The 17,958-nt window shown below is 39.9% G+C and overlaps 1 protein-coding gene across 5 annotated transcripts in view; it reads right to left on the bottom strand.

Annotated features, from left to right (window-relative positions):
* The window catches only part of LOC140481571 (dachshund homolog 1-like), a 593,017-nt gene that overhangs the window by 382,383 nt on the left and 192,676 nt on the right, over positions 1 to 17,958 (bottom strand). For 3 of the 5 annotated variants that reach the window (XM_072577987.1, XM_072577989.1, XM_072577990.1), the window contains exon 2: positions 2,809 to 2,924. In XM_072577987.1, coding sequence (XP_072434088.1) covers positions 2,809 to 2,924 — 116 coding nt within the window. Of the gene's footprint in view, positions 1 to 2,808; positions 2,925 to 17,291; positions 17,415 to 17,958 lie in introns of all 5 variants that reach the window. The other 2 variants (XM_072577986.1, XM_072577988.1) reach the window with 1 other exon arrangement.

The following is a 17,958-nucleotide window of genomic DNA, read 5'->3' as shown; positions in this document are numbered from 1 at the left end:
CACTGAACCACCATGCTGCCCCATCATCAGGTGCAAATAGCCAAATTGACATGGAAATGATACCGGCACCTAATAAGAGGCACTGAGCACTTCCAGGAGCCAGGCGCTGCCTGCCTGGCATCAACTGTAATGGCAGGTTGCTGTCATTTCAGGTATTGTCCACAAATAAGTCTACCACTATTGTCAAGTGTCCTTTTGCTCCTGGTACTTACACAGCACTTGGTCTCCTACACTATATTTCAATCACCCTTGCAGACAAAGTTGTTCCTCACTTGTTTCACAGTACTGAAGAAGGGCTGTATGTCACTTACACACTTCAGTGGTTGAAATTCATTGATGGTCAGAGACTCATAGAGAGATACAGCATGGAAACAGACCCTTCAGTCCGATTCATTCATGCTGACCAGATATACTAAATTAGTCTAGTCCCATTTGTAAGCATTTGGCCCATATCCCTCTAAACCCTTCCTATTCATATACCCATCCAGATGCTTTTTAAATGTTGTCATTGTATTAGCCTCCAACACTTCCTCTGGCAGCTCATTCCATACATGCACTACCCTCTGTGTGAAAAAGTTACCCCTTTTGTACCTTTTAAATCTTTTCCCTCTCACCTTAAACCTATGCCCTCAAGTTTTAGACTCCATCACACCAGGGAAAATTACCCCATCCATGACCCTCATGATTTTATAAACCTCTATAAAGTCACTCCTCAGCCTCCAATGCTCCAGGGAAAATAGCTCCAGCCTATTCAGCCACTCCCTACAGTTCAAACCCTCCAATCCTGGCAGCATCCTTGTAAATCTTTTCTGAATGCTTTCAAGTTTCATAAAATCCTTCCTATAGCAGAGAGACCAGAATTGCACACAGTATTCCAAAAGTGACCTAGCCAGTGTCCAGTGCAGTCACAACATGACGTCCCAACTCCTATACTGGATGCACTGACCAATAAAGGAAAGCATACCAAATGCTTTTTTCACTATCCTGGCTACTTGCGACTCCACTTTCAAAGGACAATAAAGCTTGTCTTCCTTGGATCCATCTTGTTCTTGGATTGACTATCCTAGAAAGGTGATTGTCATTCTTGAAAATTGGCATTTCTCATTTAATGTAAGGCCCTTTTGTAATTCCCTGACACTCTGTTCATGTTCCTTCTTTACTTTGTCATGTACCAAGATTTTGCCTCTGTGCCAATGATTCCCAGCTTCCCATCCAGAATTCCAGACGATACTCTCTGAAAAGTCTCTGGTCCAGGGGAAATACCAAATTGTAGATAGTTGATGTAATGTCCCTGAATGATATAATGAATGTAGTCAGCAATCTTGAATCCTGTTCTAGCAGCCTCTGTCAGAACCCACAGCTTGCCTCCAATTTAGTGAGAAAACCTGCTTCTTGCCAATTTTGATAACCATCTTCAACTGACAAAATAAAATGGATTTCTCTTCGAACTCCTCTGTTTAATTGAGTGAAATCCACATACAATCTCAGTTTTCTATCAGTCTTGGGAACAGTTATCAAACCTGTGCACCATTGTGTCAGTTCTGTCATTGGAGATTTGACCTTAAATTTGGCTTGAAATTTAACTTTTCCCATCAGTAAATGAGTAATCTTCCTGGGAGTGTTCAAGCATGGGTGCTTAGCATTTTCTTGTCAAGTTATGACAATTCTGTTACAATTTGTCCAAGACTTTGAATACTTGCGGAAAATTCTTGTCAAAACTCTCCCCATTCTGGAGTACTGTTTAGATTAGATTCATTACAGTGTGGAAACAGGCCCTTTGGCTCAACAAGCCCACACTGACCCTTCAAAGAGTAACCCACCCAGACACATTTCCCTCTGACTAATGTACCTAACACTATGGGCAATTTAGCATGGCCAATTCACCTGACCTGCACATCTTTGGACTGTGGGAGGAAACCGGAGCACCCGGAGGAAATCCATGCAGACACGGGGAGAACGTGCAAACTCCGCACAGACAGTCACCCAAGGCTGGAATCGAACCCAGGTCCCTGGTGCTGTGAGGCAGCAGTGCTAACCACTGAGCCACTGTGCTGCCTGTATTCATCTGTTGTACAGTCATGATGCTCTTTACCTTTTTACTTTCTTGAGAATTGTCTTCAGGAGCGCAAGACAAAAAGCTTGAATAAAATGTGTCGTTTTTCACCAATACTCAGTCAGATTATACAATTCAAAGGGATTCCACAGCTGAGCATAAGACTATTATCTAACTTTCTGTCCAGTGGAACAGCAAGCCAGGCAGTTTTTCTCCCTTCTCCCCATGTAGCACAGGAGCGTTGAAGTGAATTATAATGCTAGACTGAGACCATTGATCTCACTATACAGCAAGACCCAGAGCAGTGATTCTCCAGCTCCAATCACCTCAGTTCCACTCTGGTGGAGCATTCACTAACTGAATAATCAGTAAAGCACCCCCACTGGGACATTTTAACATCTCCTGAAACTTCCTGAAGCAGTGCTTCCTCTCAAATCGGAGGACAGAAAGAGAGGAGGGATTTATTTTTAGAAATTGCCTCCCGCATTAGCAAGGAAAGGCTAGGATACAGTGTAAGCAATTAATGAAATTCTATTAATCATTACTGACAGTAAGTATGAAAGGAATCTGCACATTGCAACAAAAGGGGGAATGGGTTCACTATTTAATTTCATGAGTAAAATCACTATTTCATCACTATTTAATCCTGAGTAAAATACAAAACCTGAAGGGCATGCTTTGGTGTCCAAGTGCTCACTTTAATTCAAGGCAACATGCAAGCAAGGTAAAGATTATTCTCTTGAAAAGCCAGTTACCTGTAGGTGGGATCATTCCTGGGGACATTAGGCCAGGGACACTGTGTGGCACAATGTGGGAGTTCTCAGGGGATGTAACACTCTGAGATCGTTTAGGAGGTCTTCCTGGCCTGGAACTGGAAGAAATGAAAAATTCACATTAAAAATAAACACATTTAAATTCAGTGAGCATTCCACATCAGTTAGTAACATTTTTGAAGTTGTGGAAAGTGCTGGGAGAGATATTGTAAATAAACTTATTTCAAGGACGATTGCTTTTTTGCTAGATGTAATAGACTGCCTTTACTAATTAGATTACATGCTGAATTCATTTCTTTCATAAAGATCAGCCACTGTTAATGCATTATTCATAGCTGGTATCTCGTTACCTGATTCTTAATATTAATATCTATACATGTTAGAATTGCCTAGTTTGCATATGCTAAAATTCGACATGGAGCTTTCAGCTTGAAAATTATGCTCTAACTTGTAATAATTACTGCAGTTAGCTTGATATTGATTTATGGGACTTTTAAAAGCCAAATATGTGTCGTAGTTTAAATGAATTGAATGTTAGGATTCTGCGGGAAATTAAAAGGCAATGTCAGCTCTAGGAGATTTTTTCCTAGTTCCTGCACTTTTCTCATCTGACAATTAACTAGGAGGCGGAGGAAAATTAAATGGGGGGGGGCCCATTGTCCATGATCAGCTATTCTGCAACAGTTGCCACTGTTTGCCAGATAACACTTTCTTATCTGCAGACCATACAATAATGGACTAATGTAAATGGCCATATTTGTGGTGATTGGGAGGATGATTAAATATATTGTATGTATGTTAGACACACACAGGAAAACATGAATATTTTTGGGATTATTTTAATTATTTAAACTTGTAAGAGGTCAGTTTTAAGCTGGGCGAGAAACATTGACTACACAAAATGAAGAAGAGTATCAAGTGTGAAGGATAACCAGACACGCAATTTGCTGTCCGCTACTTACTGCCTGATGGGACCAGGTGAAACTGAACCCGAGTCTAAAGATACAACAGCAAACAACTATAATCATGTAATAATACCATAAATGCAAACAGGAAGAAAATGTTTCAACGTTGACAAAAAGAATTCACACAGCAATTCTTCACTATGTTGATTTTTTTCTTAAAGTCTCATCTGCTAATTTCCATTATTAGCTCCTCCAAGATGTTTTGTTTTGATATTCACTTTTATTGCATAACATTTCAACTGTTCATTCATTTTATCTGTTAGTGTCTGAAGATATTCTGTAATGCTGGCAACTAGGACCTGATCATCTGCAAATCTCTCCATCTTCACTAACTGACCTTCTTCTATGCCTATTGCAGGAAACAGTAGTGGAAAAGTTGAATTTAAGATAAACCATAGAATCATAGAATCCCTGTAATGTAGAAGCAGGCCATTCAACTCATCGAGTCCACACTGATCCTCCGAAGAGCATCCCACCCAGACCCAGTCCCTTGCCCTTTCCTTGTAACCTTGCATTTCCCATGGCTAATCAACCTAGCCTGCACACCACTGGACATTACAGGCAATTTATCATGGCCAATCCACCTAACCTGCACATCTTTGAACTGTGGGAGGAAGCCGGAGCACCCAGAGGAAATTCACACAGACACCGGGAGGAATCTCCACACAGACAGTCACGCTCACACACACACAGACACATAAATGGGTCAATAGCTGGAGTAGGCATTTCAATGTAAATGACTAGGAAGCATTTGTTGGAATATAATTGTAAATGAGTTAGAGCTCGAATAGCAAAATAATGCACTCTTCAAGAAAAGAATTGTCCAGACAAGATATGTTCAGAAAAGAACATTCACATTTTGATTGGAGTGTCGTGTTGTGCAAGATTGAAATATGGGCCTGGAGAAAAGCACAACATCAAAGGTTAGAAAATTGTCAAATGTGGCACTGGAGGAGGAAGGAGCAGGTCAGCTGAAAAGAACACAAGAGGAATGAAGATATTTTCCGGATGGTGAAAGAGGAAAGAATATTTGTGAATGTCATCAAAAGAAAGGCAACAAGATTGGATTGGCCAAATTCCAAATCATGAGAAAATACCAAAGAAGTGATTGAAAGAGGATTGGAAAGATATGGACAGGAGGGAGATTGAGAATGGCAATGTAGTCAACTTGAAACTGAAACGAGAAGCTCTTGCGAGCAAATGCAGAGGATTGTCCAAAACAGCTGAGAAATTAGAAGAGGAATTGTCCTTACAATCATTTTGCTTGAGAGCAATTGGCCCTGAGGAGCACAATTTTAGGAGTAAAGCCAAAAAACAATGTAAGTCTTTAATGAAGTGTCACAGAATATTCTTGAAGCCGTGAGGACTGAGTAAGAGTTCTGAAAAAAAAAGTTTGGCTATGACCAAAATAGCATCAGACCCAAGGCCTATTACTGATCAGAAAAGAACACAAAGACTAATTAATGTCTCAGGCATCAGACTTCCATTACCTACATCTAATTTGGATCTAGAATTATCAAACACTTCTCAGTTCACACACATCTGAAGGAAAATAACCATCTTCTTTCAGAGAAAAGCAAATCAGTCAAAAGTTGCTACAGATTTTCCACAATGTCGTGAAATAAATCAAAGCTAGCAGGCTTGATCTGAGGAAAATTAAGATCTTTTCTAATGTGCCTCTCTTCTGTTTCTTTTAAAACAAGAGGTAGAAACCTACAGCCCCCTGACAACTGAAAACCACATTACTCAATTACAATTGCCAGACCCATTTAACTTGAGACTGCAAAACAGAGAAGAAAAAAATACCCATTACTCTCCTCATCTCTCTGTCAAATATGTCTTTGTTACTGACATTTTTTGTTGCCATTCACTAGTATTGAATAGGTGTATGAAAGAAACAATTGCTGCGATTTCCCGACCTTATAGCTTTGGATAAAAAACAAAATCGACTCAATTTTTATAATAATTCTAATAAAAGTCATAAAGGCAAGTTTGTGCTATGAATACTTTATTGACAATAATAGGCTGCAACCTGGAGCAGTGCAATATCACTTTACATGTTTCTGAATATGCCCATCATATAATTTTCATCTTAAGTATAAGCTTCCAGAGGATGATATGCCTTTAAAGTGTGTTATAAATCATAATATTAGTCAGAGCTTGCCTGCCTCAACTGCAGAAACAAAATATCTTTTGTGATAAGTTCAGGGATGTGTGTTCTACTGCTGCCATCCAGTTCACACACACACACACACACACACACACACTGCTCAAGAAGGCAAGGTGCAGTGTGGGCAACAACATACTGTAGTTATGATTTATGATTCATTTGGACAGAGCATTGTAAGAGACGAAGAAAAAGAATGCACTGATTATAGAAAGCTATATGAAGAAACTTGTCAATCCTCACAAGTCTATAATTATCTCGTCAAGAATAAGACTTACATGCTCGTTACTGATTTTAACATTTTCAGCTATTTTGAAGTAAAAGATATTTTTATGAAAATTTCAGGCTGAGCAAAAGTGAACATGTGGGGCTGAGAGTGCATAATGAGCCCTAACACAGTACGACTGTACCAAGTTTCATTCTTTGTGGCTTATACAGTTGTTAGGTCTTCAACAATTGAGCCATGGCTTATATTTGGCCTCCAGCAATCATTTATTATGAAAACTGATATACATTTTGATGGTTAAATTTCCTGATTTGTTTTTGCTTTCCTGCAAACTCCAACATCTCTGTTGCTACCTTTTTTTAAGCTGCTGTCATGATTGTCCTACAGTAATTTTCTGCATTATATTTAACACAGTGATGTTTATGGTATGACATATAGCAAGCTGAATTAAGGAGCAAACTGTTGCTTATACCTAGACCTATGTTGACCACTTCACTACAAATTCAAATTGTGAAGGAAATCTTCTCACCATTCCCATGGCCTGGGATCAAATAAGTTGTATTTTAAGAAAAGATGAAACAATAAAAATCATTATCCCCTGTGAATGGCAGAACCTGTCTTTTGATAGCACCTTACATGACCACCAGATACCCAGAACACTTGACAGTTAATGAAGTACTTCTTGAAGTGAATTGACTGTTGCAGGAAGAGTGGCAACAGATTTAACACCTCAACCAACTGCAGACAGCCACCGGATAATAAAGAGATCATTTGTTTTAGTGATACAAAAGCAATGTACTCCCGTGATACAAAAAGAATAACAACAGTGATTGCTGAAAATATTCATCAGATCAGACAGCATGTGTAGACCTGTATTTTTGATGCTGGTTGAGGAAGAAATATAGCTCAGGACACTGAGGAAAATTTTCCTACTCTGTGAAGAAAAGCCAAGGGATATTTTATACTCACCTGGGACAATAAGCAATTATGTTTAATTTGCTGCGCTACTTTTATTATCATCCTCTTTAGTCTTGCACCTTCATTCTTTTTGACATTTAACCTCTTTTGTCTTTCACCATATCATAGGCATTCTCCTTTGATCTTCATCATTTCCTTTACTGCCTCTGTACTTGCTTAAAGCTTCTTATGGCTTATTTTTGTCCTCTTAGAGGCATATGGTCATCAAGATTTTATATCATGGAAAGAGGTCCTTTGGCCCATGATGCCCACAGAGGTCATCAAACATCTACCTATTATAATTCTATTATCCAGCACTTGGCCAATAACCATGTATGCTGTGGCATTACAAGTGCTCATCTAAATAGTACTTAAATGTCTTAAGGGTTTCTGACTCTACCATGCCTTTAGGCAATCAGTTCCAGATACCCACAACTCTGTAGGTGAATAAAAGGTTTCCTCAAATCCCATCTACCTTACCTTAAAGCATTTCCCCGTGGTTATTTACCCTTTTGCTAAAGGAAAGAGCTTCTCCCTATCTGTCTCTATACCCCTCAGAACTTTGTCTATTTCAATAAGATCACTCCTCAGTCTTCTTGCTCCAAGGAAAACAAATCCACCTATGTAGTCTGTCTTCAAAGTTGAATCACTCCAGCCCAGGTGACACGCTGATGAATGTCTTCTGCACTCTCTCTGGTATAATCACACCTTTTCTTCAATGTGGTGACCAGATGTGACATAGCGTTATATACAGCTCCATCTAACTTCATTTTTGTACTTAATTGTCTTGACTGATGAAGTCAAGTATCTTATATGCCTTCTTATTCACCTTATCCACCTGTCTTGTTGCCATCAAGGACCTATAACCATGCACATCAAAATCCCCTAAGCATCTGTAGTTTTGAGGTTCCTACCATTCATTGTATATTCCATTGGCCAGTTTGTCTTCCTAAAATGCATCACCTTACACTGTTTGCCACTGTTCAGTTTATCTGACCCTATGTTGTCTGTCAATTAAGGCTTTCCTCCTTGCTGTTAACCACACCACCAATTTAATGTCATCTGCAAACTTACTTATCATGTCTCCTCCATTCAAGTCAACTTTGCGAGAAGCAGAGATCCAGAGTTGTTGTTCTGAACAATCATCCATCTGAAGCATTAACTCTGTTTCTCTCTCCACAGATAATGCCACATCAGCAATTTCTGTTAAAATTTCAGTATTTTTAATGTGTTATTATAGGGCCTCATTTTAACCTTGTTTAACTTTTGCTAAAGGATATACATCTCCAGCAGTGTTTCTCTCTTAGTACAGGTCATTCTGCTCTAACGTGCGTTTCGTAAATGAGAATTCATTGTACCATGATTGACAGATTGGGGACACTATTCCTGAAGCGCAAATTTTTAAAATGTACATTGGCTGTACCACGATTACATTGCCAACACTTTAAGCACTGTTTCTAAAACTTGATTTTTTTTATATAATTCTGGGTTGCATAAGAACGCAAATATCATGTTATAATGTATTAGAGTTATGTCTTCGATTGTGCGCTGATGTTTCTGGAGTGGGACAGGAACCCACAATCTTCTGACAACACATTACACCAGAGTTATAGTCACAAAATGCTCTCACTAAAAACTCAGTTTGTAAAACACAATGATGTTCTTTGTGACCATACTGATATCTTTTTATCTACTATTATTCAGGGTGAGAAGGATGCTCCTAGACATTTAGCCCTCCATATCTTCCAGTTCAGCCTTGATCTTTTGTGCTCCCATCCTGGAGTAAGACTGAAACCTTCAACCTTGTGACTGAGAAGAAACAGGATTACCCACTGAATCAAGGCTGATGTACAGAACTCAGACATGTATAAACTCCTCAACTTCTTAACTCAGAGTCATGCAACTCCAGCGAAGGTAACCAGGGCTATTACAGGCAGGATATTGTTCAGGCATTGGCTGACATCCGTGTGCAAATTAAAGTTGCATTTTATGATTTTATGCCTCCCTCCTGGTAGGTTTGAGGGTGGCGCTGTGTTTTTTTCGGAGGGTGGAGAATGGAGAAGACGGCGGGAGTGTTGAGAAAGTGGAGATGTAAATCCACACCCCCTCCCCGCAGCACAGGATAACCTTTCTGACACCTACCCACACTGTGACCTGTCAGAAATTTTACAGGAGGAAATAAAGGAGCATTAGGCAGCCCCCTCATCCTTGGGCCTATTAAAGATGAGCTGAAAATGTGATGCTGGAAAAGCGCAGCAGGTCAGGCAGCATCCAAGGAGCAGGAGAATCGACATTTCAGGCAAGAGCGCTTCTTCAGGAATGAGGAAAGTGTGCCCAGCAGGCTAAAATAAAAGGTAGGGAGGAGGGACTTGGGGGAGAGGCGTTGTAAATGCGATAGGTGGAAGGAGGTTAAGGTGAGGGTGACAGGCCAGAGTGGGGGTGGGGGTGGAGAGGTCAGGAAGAAGATTGCAGGTGGTGCTAACCTACCTTTTATCTTAGCCTGCTGGGCACACTTTCCTCATTCCTGAAGAAGGGCTCATGCCTGAAACGTCGATCCTCCTGCTCCTTGGATGCTGCCTGACCTGCTGCGCTTTTCCAGCAACACATTTTCAGCTCTTATCTCCAGCATCTGCAGTCCTCACTTTCTCCTATTAAAGGTGACTCATGGGCCTTTTTGTGCCAATTCCAGCATTTTGCATGTGGCAGGGAGTTGTCAGGGGAGGGATAGAGGGATGCTGGAAGCTCAGTAGATTTAGTTGCGCAAGTTACTTTCAGTAAAGGGGGAGTGGGTGCAGCTTTCTTCTTGTGGGTTTGTTGGGCTAAACTTAGCATCATCCCTCCAATCCCCACCCACAAGGTCACCCCCAGACTCTTGAACCAAATCCTCCAACTCACCCTACTTTCTAAAGCTCCACACCCAGAACATACCTGGGGGTCCTCAGCACATGGAGCCTGCCAATATGTCCTAACTGTGGCCACCATGTCCATCTGTTACTGCTGGGACTACAAAGACGTGCCAAGTCCACACAGGGGCTTACTCCTGAGATAAGGACAGAAGTGTCACCTTAAAACAATGGCCAGTGCTCCCAATGTTAAATTGCTGTCAGACAACCAAGATGATCATGGGTGGGCACACCAATATCCCAAACTCCGCACCATCTCCTGATTTTTTACCCATAGGAGGGGACCATGACGCCCTGTAAAATCTGGTCTGTGGTGTGTGATCCTGCAGTGCTATGCTCTACACAGGAAACATTAAATCATAACCTTTTCCACGTGTAGGTTTGTCCAGTAAATAGCTGCAGTCGTCCATGCCTTCAAGAAAAGGAAATCCATTAGCAGCTAGAATTTTAACATAAAAAAGATTTAACCACCAGTGTCCAGAATTGCTCAGTAGTACAATTTTGGAAGGAGAGGTCAAAATCTATTTTTACCATCCAAAATACAGTGCTCTATAAAATGTCAGCAAACATAAGTTTGGGATCATTTATAACTGGTATGTTGCCTTGCTGTGATTGTAGAAGTAATTAAAGATGAAAGGAATTGTGTGCAGTGAACATTTACACAATGGCTATTGTTGAAAAACACATTATATCTCAGACAGTAATGGACAAACAATACACTTTGTTCCCTTCAGAAGTCTGCACCTGACCTCTTTTTGGAACATATAACATTAGGAGCACTGAGTTTCCATCATTATTTTTTCATTAAAAAAAACACACATTTCCTTTCATATTACACCTGTAGAAGTGATTGACTATTTCAAAAGGCTTTAAAAAAGGGCAGAAGCCAAAACAAACAAAGCAACATTTCTTTTGGGCAACGCAAGCACAATGCAGAAATGGAAATTACCTACACCCTCAGTATGAGTGCTCATTCGTATGTGCATATTGGAAAAAAAATTAATGTTATAATGTGTTTTCTTCAGTGGTACGTGCTTGTTCTCTGACCCATGAAGGCACTAACTCATGAGGGAAAAATTTTGCTGATCTCCCTCCCATCCGCCCGTGACATGAGCATACAATGGTTTGGTGGAGGGATCAGCAAATATGTGGAACTTGACATTAGTCCACTGCTAATACACTGCTTCCAGTTTAACCCTATTGCATTTGCAATTGTTTGAAAAACCAACTCGAGAGAGCTGGGTCCCACATTGTACTATGTAACTTAGACCCCCGTTCCTAATACTTTCACTGTTATTTGTAAGTTTAACTGGCCAACCAGGATTCCAAGGATTCATGAATCTTGGGAAGTTAAAGGGCATTGTAAGTCAGCCACATCAAAGTGCTCAGGACTCTTTACCGTAAGGATAACTCCTGATGAAGGGCTTATGCCCTAAACGTCGATTCTCCTGTTCCTAGGATGCTGCCTGTGCTTTCCTAGCACTCTCAACTCTTTACAGTAAACCATACAGCCAAAGCTGCACCCATTGCCAGGTGTATGGTGGATGTTCTCAATGATACCTGATTACAGTCTTTGACTTCCATTTTTCCGGCCAGGAGCTGTTAATCCTTTCACTCTGACAAGGCAGGAAATAGAGGGATATATCTTCTATGTTATGCACCTTGGAACAAGTGGGACTCCTGGTTTAGAGGGAGAGACATTATTGCTGTGCCCAGGGAACAGAAGGGGAGAAAAAGTGATTGAGCTCCAGCTGATTCCGTACATTTCCTGGTTTCCCTGTTGTAAACATATGATGCTGATTCCTTCCTTGTAAATATCAGGGCATGAGAATGTGATTCCACAGAACTATTTGATAAACCTGTCAAGCTCAATCATTTTTTACATGTGACATTAGATGGTGAATGACTATAGGTTCTGGAGGCATTAGAACAGGTTCTCACATAACCTCCCTACAGTGCTTTGATCCACCAGGAGTCATCAATATGTAATTGGGAGTGAAAAATCTGACTTGCCTTTATCTATTTGTCAACCCGTGGCACTGAGGCATATTCCAACATCTCAAGGTTCACTTTAGTCTTGGTTAACTGACTCAAAATAATACAGCAAATACACCAGGGTATTTCCTGATCAAAGGACTAGTGCTACTGAAAGCCATCTATTAAAACATGCCAGGCTGTTTAACTCGAGAACTCTCTCCCCAAAGCTCTCTACCTCTCTGATCTCCTTTAAGGTACACGCTCGACATTTAAGCCAACTTTAATGTCTTCTTACTTCCTTCAGGTGCCAAAGTTTGTTCATAAACATTCTTGTGAAGGACATTTTGCAATGTTAACGGCGTTATATGATGCGTGCTTTCGTTGTGGGTTTTAGATTTCGTTTGTAAAATACCTTGAATTAATAAACACTTTTTAAGAGTTATTTGTAATTTGAAAAGAAAATACAGCCCTTGTGTTTGAGTAGACATCCATTCCGACTATAATTTCATTCTGCTCTACATTTCCTCAGACCTCATAGAGGAAAACAATTGTGGAGTTGCATTGCCATTTAACTAGCAATCCAAAGACACAGGCTAAGGTTCTGATGAGATGGGTTCAAATCCCACCATGGCAGAGGTAGTGAAATTTGAATTCAATAAAAGCCTGGGGAAAAAAAAACACGCCAAAATGGTGACCATGTGATCACTATCAATTGTTGTTAAAAATCCATATGGTTTACTAATGTTCTTGACAGAAGGAAATCTGTCATCCTTATCTGATATTTTCAACACATAACACCAGACCCACAGAAATGTGGTTGACTCTTAACTGCACTCTGGAATAGTCATCGCAAACCACACAGATACAGGGACAATTATGGACAGGCATTGGCCCAAACAGCAATGTCTAAATCCCATGAATGAATTAAAAAAAGAATGTGCTCAAGCAATTCTACATCAAGGCAGCATGTAGGAGTGACTTTATCTTATGGTACCAAACTAAGCTATAGCTTCAACCATAAGGCAGAGTGCACAAGATATTGCTTGAAATTAATCCACTTCTCTGTCTAATATCTTTTCATCTTGAATTTCCGTTGGCAACATCTCAGCCAATAAGAGTTGATTTGCCAGCCAATCAGCATCCCTTTTCTCTGATGGTATAGACTGTGATCATTTTAGATTTGGTATTCTTGCTTTCATCCTGTGCAAGACAACAAATTTCAGCAACTTAACTTTCTCTCTTTTCAACTATTTTCCATTTACTGTTTCTGTCACTTTAATGCAAAACATTCCCAGACAATAAACATTCCTTTCTTGTTATATTGCTGGTCATTCATAGCTCAGGAAAGAACACTGATAAAGGAAGAGGATTTTCATGAGAACCTATTACAGATATAGTAATTTACCCAATGATTTATCATCAGAAAGCATGCTATCACTTTAAGTCAATCACATTATGCAGTCTGTATCACTTCATCAGTGTTTATTCTGAGACTTACTTCAGGAAATATTAGTGTCTATCACTAGAACTGGTCGCAAACTATATCATATGGCTTTTGGATTCAAAATGACCTCTGTCAATATTTGCATGTGTGAGAAGCAACTTCACAAATAAATGATTCCTTTTTTAAACAGTCTCATTTCATAATCAATGTTGGAGCTGCCGTTAATATCTCATATAATCGTCAACAGCTCTAGTGAAGAGCTGTTTTAGCTTCTCTAGACAACAGGACCATACAAGGGTTTGAGTTTTCAAAGTGAATTACCCCAATTTAGTCTTGGTCAGCTTGTTGAATTTTATTTCGCAGGAGGGCACACTCTTCAGCCATCCCTTCCCTATCCATCTAGAAAAAAAGTTGCTTGCAAACTGAAAACCATAGTGGTGGCCCACTGTGGGCAGCCTGAGCAAGTAGAGTTCGACCTCTGCCATGCAAACTCTTACCCTTGAAAGGTGCTGGCCAATTTGATTAGTCCAAAGCTCTTGCCATCAATCATCAGCAATGGCAGAAAGAAAGGTATGCCCCAGGCTTCATGGGCAGCAAGGATGCATCGGGTACATTTTGGAGAGATGAATTTGGGGGGATGAGGCAAATGGGAGCTGGTTTAGGTGGCCAGTTAGGGAGACACAATACAGGGGTATTATCTTAGGTGGAGTGGCCCCAGTATGCACAGGATGCCTCTCAAAGCAGGAAACCACAACACCATCCCCACCAACCTTTCCTTTCACTCCATTTCACCAATTTTGGTGATAAAATGACCTTTACACACTGCCCGCCATCCACTGGCCAGCATATCATGGCAGTGGAAGCCGATTGAGGTCCTCAAATGGTCATTAATTGACCACAAGGATCTCAACAAGCTTAAGGATGGGCAGCTTAGTGTGTGCCTTCCTCAACCCCTCATCACGGGGATCAGGTTGGGGTGGGCCGAAAGGTGATGGGGCTATCCAACTTTACACGTCCAATCCTTTTACAAAGACACATCCAGCAGGGTGAGGTCTTTAATAAAACATCCTATATTCCCTCTTTCTAAGGTAACACTTTTCCCTCACTACTCCCATCCTAGAAAATGACTGTTAATCCTGCTTATTTTGAAACATATCCTGCAAACACAGTACAATAATTTGCAATACAAACATAACAACATCCTTCAGCCAAAAGACATATTCCCTATCACTTGCATACAAGCAATGTATAATAGCCATGGTTTACTTGTGCCTGGATGTACTGTGGAATATTGACCTAGGTGCACATTGGCAAACCATCAAAGTTATTGTGATATTTTTCAGTGAAGTAGCATATCTTTGACAATTACCTATAAGAACAGCTGAAAGACACTTTAATTTTTAGTCCTGTAAGTAATTTGATCAATGTTTTACATCCAATGTACACATATGGCAACATTGGTATATTATTAAATGGTATTATGCTAATACACAATCGACTAGGGTGCATACTGTTTAAACATGATTAAATATGGCCGGGTAAAATGGAACAAATATATGCTTTTAACGTATTGACATTAGACTCAACTCAGAACATCTGTGCACTGCTTATATAGCAAGTGAAGGGCAGTCCTCTGTTTACTCGAGAGATAATTGTGAGATTTACATTTCTGCTTTTAATTTTTGAACAATAACAAGCTTCTGTACCTTGAGGGCTCAATGCAATTGGAGGTTATAAATGCAAAATTTCTCCTTTCTTGTTTTGTAACCATGGTGAAACAATAGAGTGCGAACTTTCGCTGAACCTTGCTCCTTTAATGGACTGGTCCATGTTGACCTAGCAATGCAGGCTAAAACCTGATACCATCACACAAACTACTGGTAAAGCGATCAGATTAAAGAGCAACTACACTCAATTACATTCCTAATTTCAACACAACAAAGTCATTGTCATTAGGGAAAGATAGACTGCTTCAATTAATCACTTGCAATTTTTTTTCTGTTTTTTTAAATTCGTTTTAAAAGGGCATTACAATTAAGTAGAATGATCAATGAAAGAATGCTATGCACGCAGGCTTTGAACACCAGAAAATACACACAGTTAATCCATGTTTTAAATCATAATTAAGTCATCCAAAGGAACCAGCAAGAAGTCATAATTAGTACTTTCCATGTTGATAAATTATTCAACCATTACAGAATGTGCGAGAATGAGAAGCACATAATGTTTGTCCCTTTGTCTCTACAAGAAGGAATAACAGTCAATCAGTCTATTGTTCAACTATATCCACTGACCAGTCTACTCTCTTTGACTGAAATCTTGCAACATAAAATTGTCCCTCTTCTTTTCTAAAGTGTCCAATATACAAAATGTGGGCCTGAATTCTGAGTCCAGGACTGTGATCTCAACATTGGGACCATTACTGAGTCCTGACCCCATAATGGGTGAGCATCAGTCAGGCAATGCAGGTTTCCATAAAAAAGGCCTTACTCAGCCCTAAAGTGAGTTCTGTGCCCAATTTAGGGTCAGTGGCAAGGGATTTGTTTCAGAAGGAGACTTTTTTCGCTGGGCTTTCCATCACCTGGAGGAATGGAGCAAACAGGAAAGCAGGGAGCCAGGAGCCTAACAATTCCCACACAAGAGCCCCAACAGTCATGTTTATTCAAGCGATTGGCAACTGTGTGCCACTGCATGAGCACCTCAGTTTAACAATTCCTTTTTTTTCAAACCAGACTTTTCATCAGTAATGAATAATGGCTCCCCTCTGTGCTCCCGACAGCTGCGCGCTAACATGTCCCAGATCGTTTGCTCTTCCCATTATTGGAAAATTTAATTCTGTTGCTCTCTGGCCTGTTAACAAGATCTTCAATGAGTATATCAGCAAGTTAATTGGAGGCGTGCAGATTGCTTATCAACCAGCCCCTCTTCCCCACATTCGCTTTGAAGATTCCAGCATATCACAGAGATGTTAGAAGACTAACATGCCATTTGAGAGAGGGCAGTTATTTACCCATTATCAACCTTGTACCTAATGGCTGACTGAAAATGCAGCCTTTGATGCCAACGAATGTGTTCTTTTGTGATTATTCTGGAAACTTAAAATATGTGAACAGATAACTCACACTACTTATAGTGATTTTACTCTATTACGCTTTACTCATGTGCTCCAATAGTAACAATTCAGCGTGTTCTAACATTTCTCTATTGTCTGAAACATATCCATTCATAAGAATTGCCAAACTCACTTCCATGCATAAGAATTGCCAAATTAAACTACTGAGAAGTACACCTCTGTTGAGTTTATCACTTACAAAGGACACACTCTAGATGTTATTTTCCCTTCAGGTTGACTTCAACTGAAAGGCAATTCAATGTATAGCATTCTTAACTCTCACCAAGAGTCTACAGGTTCAACTCTCACTCTAGAGTTGAACCAAAAAATCTATACTGATGCTCCACTACAGGGTTGACGAAGCATCACACTGTCAGAAATGCTGTCTTTCAAAAGAGATGTGCCAAGTCCCCGCATGTTCTCTCAAGTTGGCATAAAACATCCTATACTGCCAATTTGAAGGGGGAAATCTAAATCATTCAGCTATACTTAAAAGTATTTGATTAACTGTTAACCATGTTGGAATATCCTGTGATTGCAAAAGTTGCTTTTAAAATGTTAATCATTCTGCTTTCAATTTGTATAATAATTACGCTGTCTTTTTTTCATAAATACATTAACTGTAAAGTAGATTAATATCATGGAACATCCAACAAAGGAAACTCAGTAATCCATTGAAAATTCGAGTCAAGACAAGTTGATGGACTCAATTACCTAGAGTAGAAATTAACTGGATACAGAAAGTTTCTGCAACCCAAGACAGGACTTTTCCCCATCAGTTTAGAAGAGTGCATTTTAAATGGCTCCGCCTGTCCACTCACTGTAAATGTGAGACATCTGTAAAATACGAAAGAGTAGATTTTCACTTGACAGTTGAACATAAAGCTGGTACATTTCTTAAATTTGTTCATGGGATGTGGGCATCAATATGTGGGCTAACATTAATTGCACATTCCTAATTCCCTTGAACTGAGTGGCTTGTTCAGTCATTTTGGATCGCAGTTAAGAGTCAACCACATTGCTGATGATTTGGAATCACGTGTAGGCCAGACTAAGTAAAAATGATAGATTTCACTCCTTCACATTATACAAGCTCTTAATTCTGGATTATTATTTGAACTCAAGCTTCTCCATCTGCTATGATGGACTTCAAACTCACCTGTCCAGAATATTAGTATGGAACTTTGCCTCTCCACATCCAATGCCCCTCATAGCTCAGGCAAGCCAACATCCAAAGAATGTTAATTTTCACTTCCAGTCATTCCCATGGAGAGTGAGTGGGTTTCTATAACAGCTGAATCACAATGCAATCCCTACATCTGTGTAGCAAGTTAAAGATCTGTTTCAACAATCCCAATTTTGATATTGACTACATAGCCTA

This window comes from Chiloscyllium punctatum, chromosome 9 (genome assembly GCF_047496795.1).
Source record: "Chiloscyllium punctatum isolate Juve2018m chromosome 9, sChiPun1.3, whole genome shotgun sequence".
Lineage (NCBI taxonomy): Eukaryota > Metazoa > Chordata > Chondrichthyes > Orectolobiformes > Hemiscylliidae > Chiloscyllium > Chiloscyllium punctatum.
Note: the sequence above shows the minus strand (reverse complement) of the source record. Positions and strands in the feature narration are given on the sequence as shown.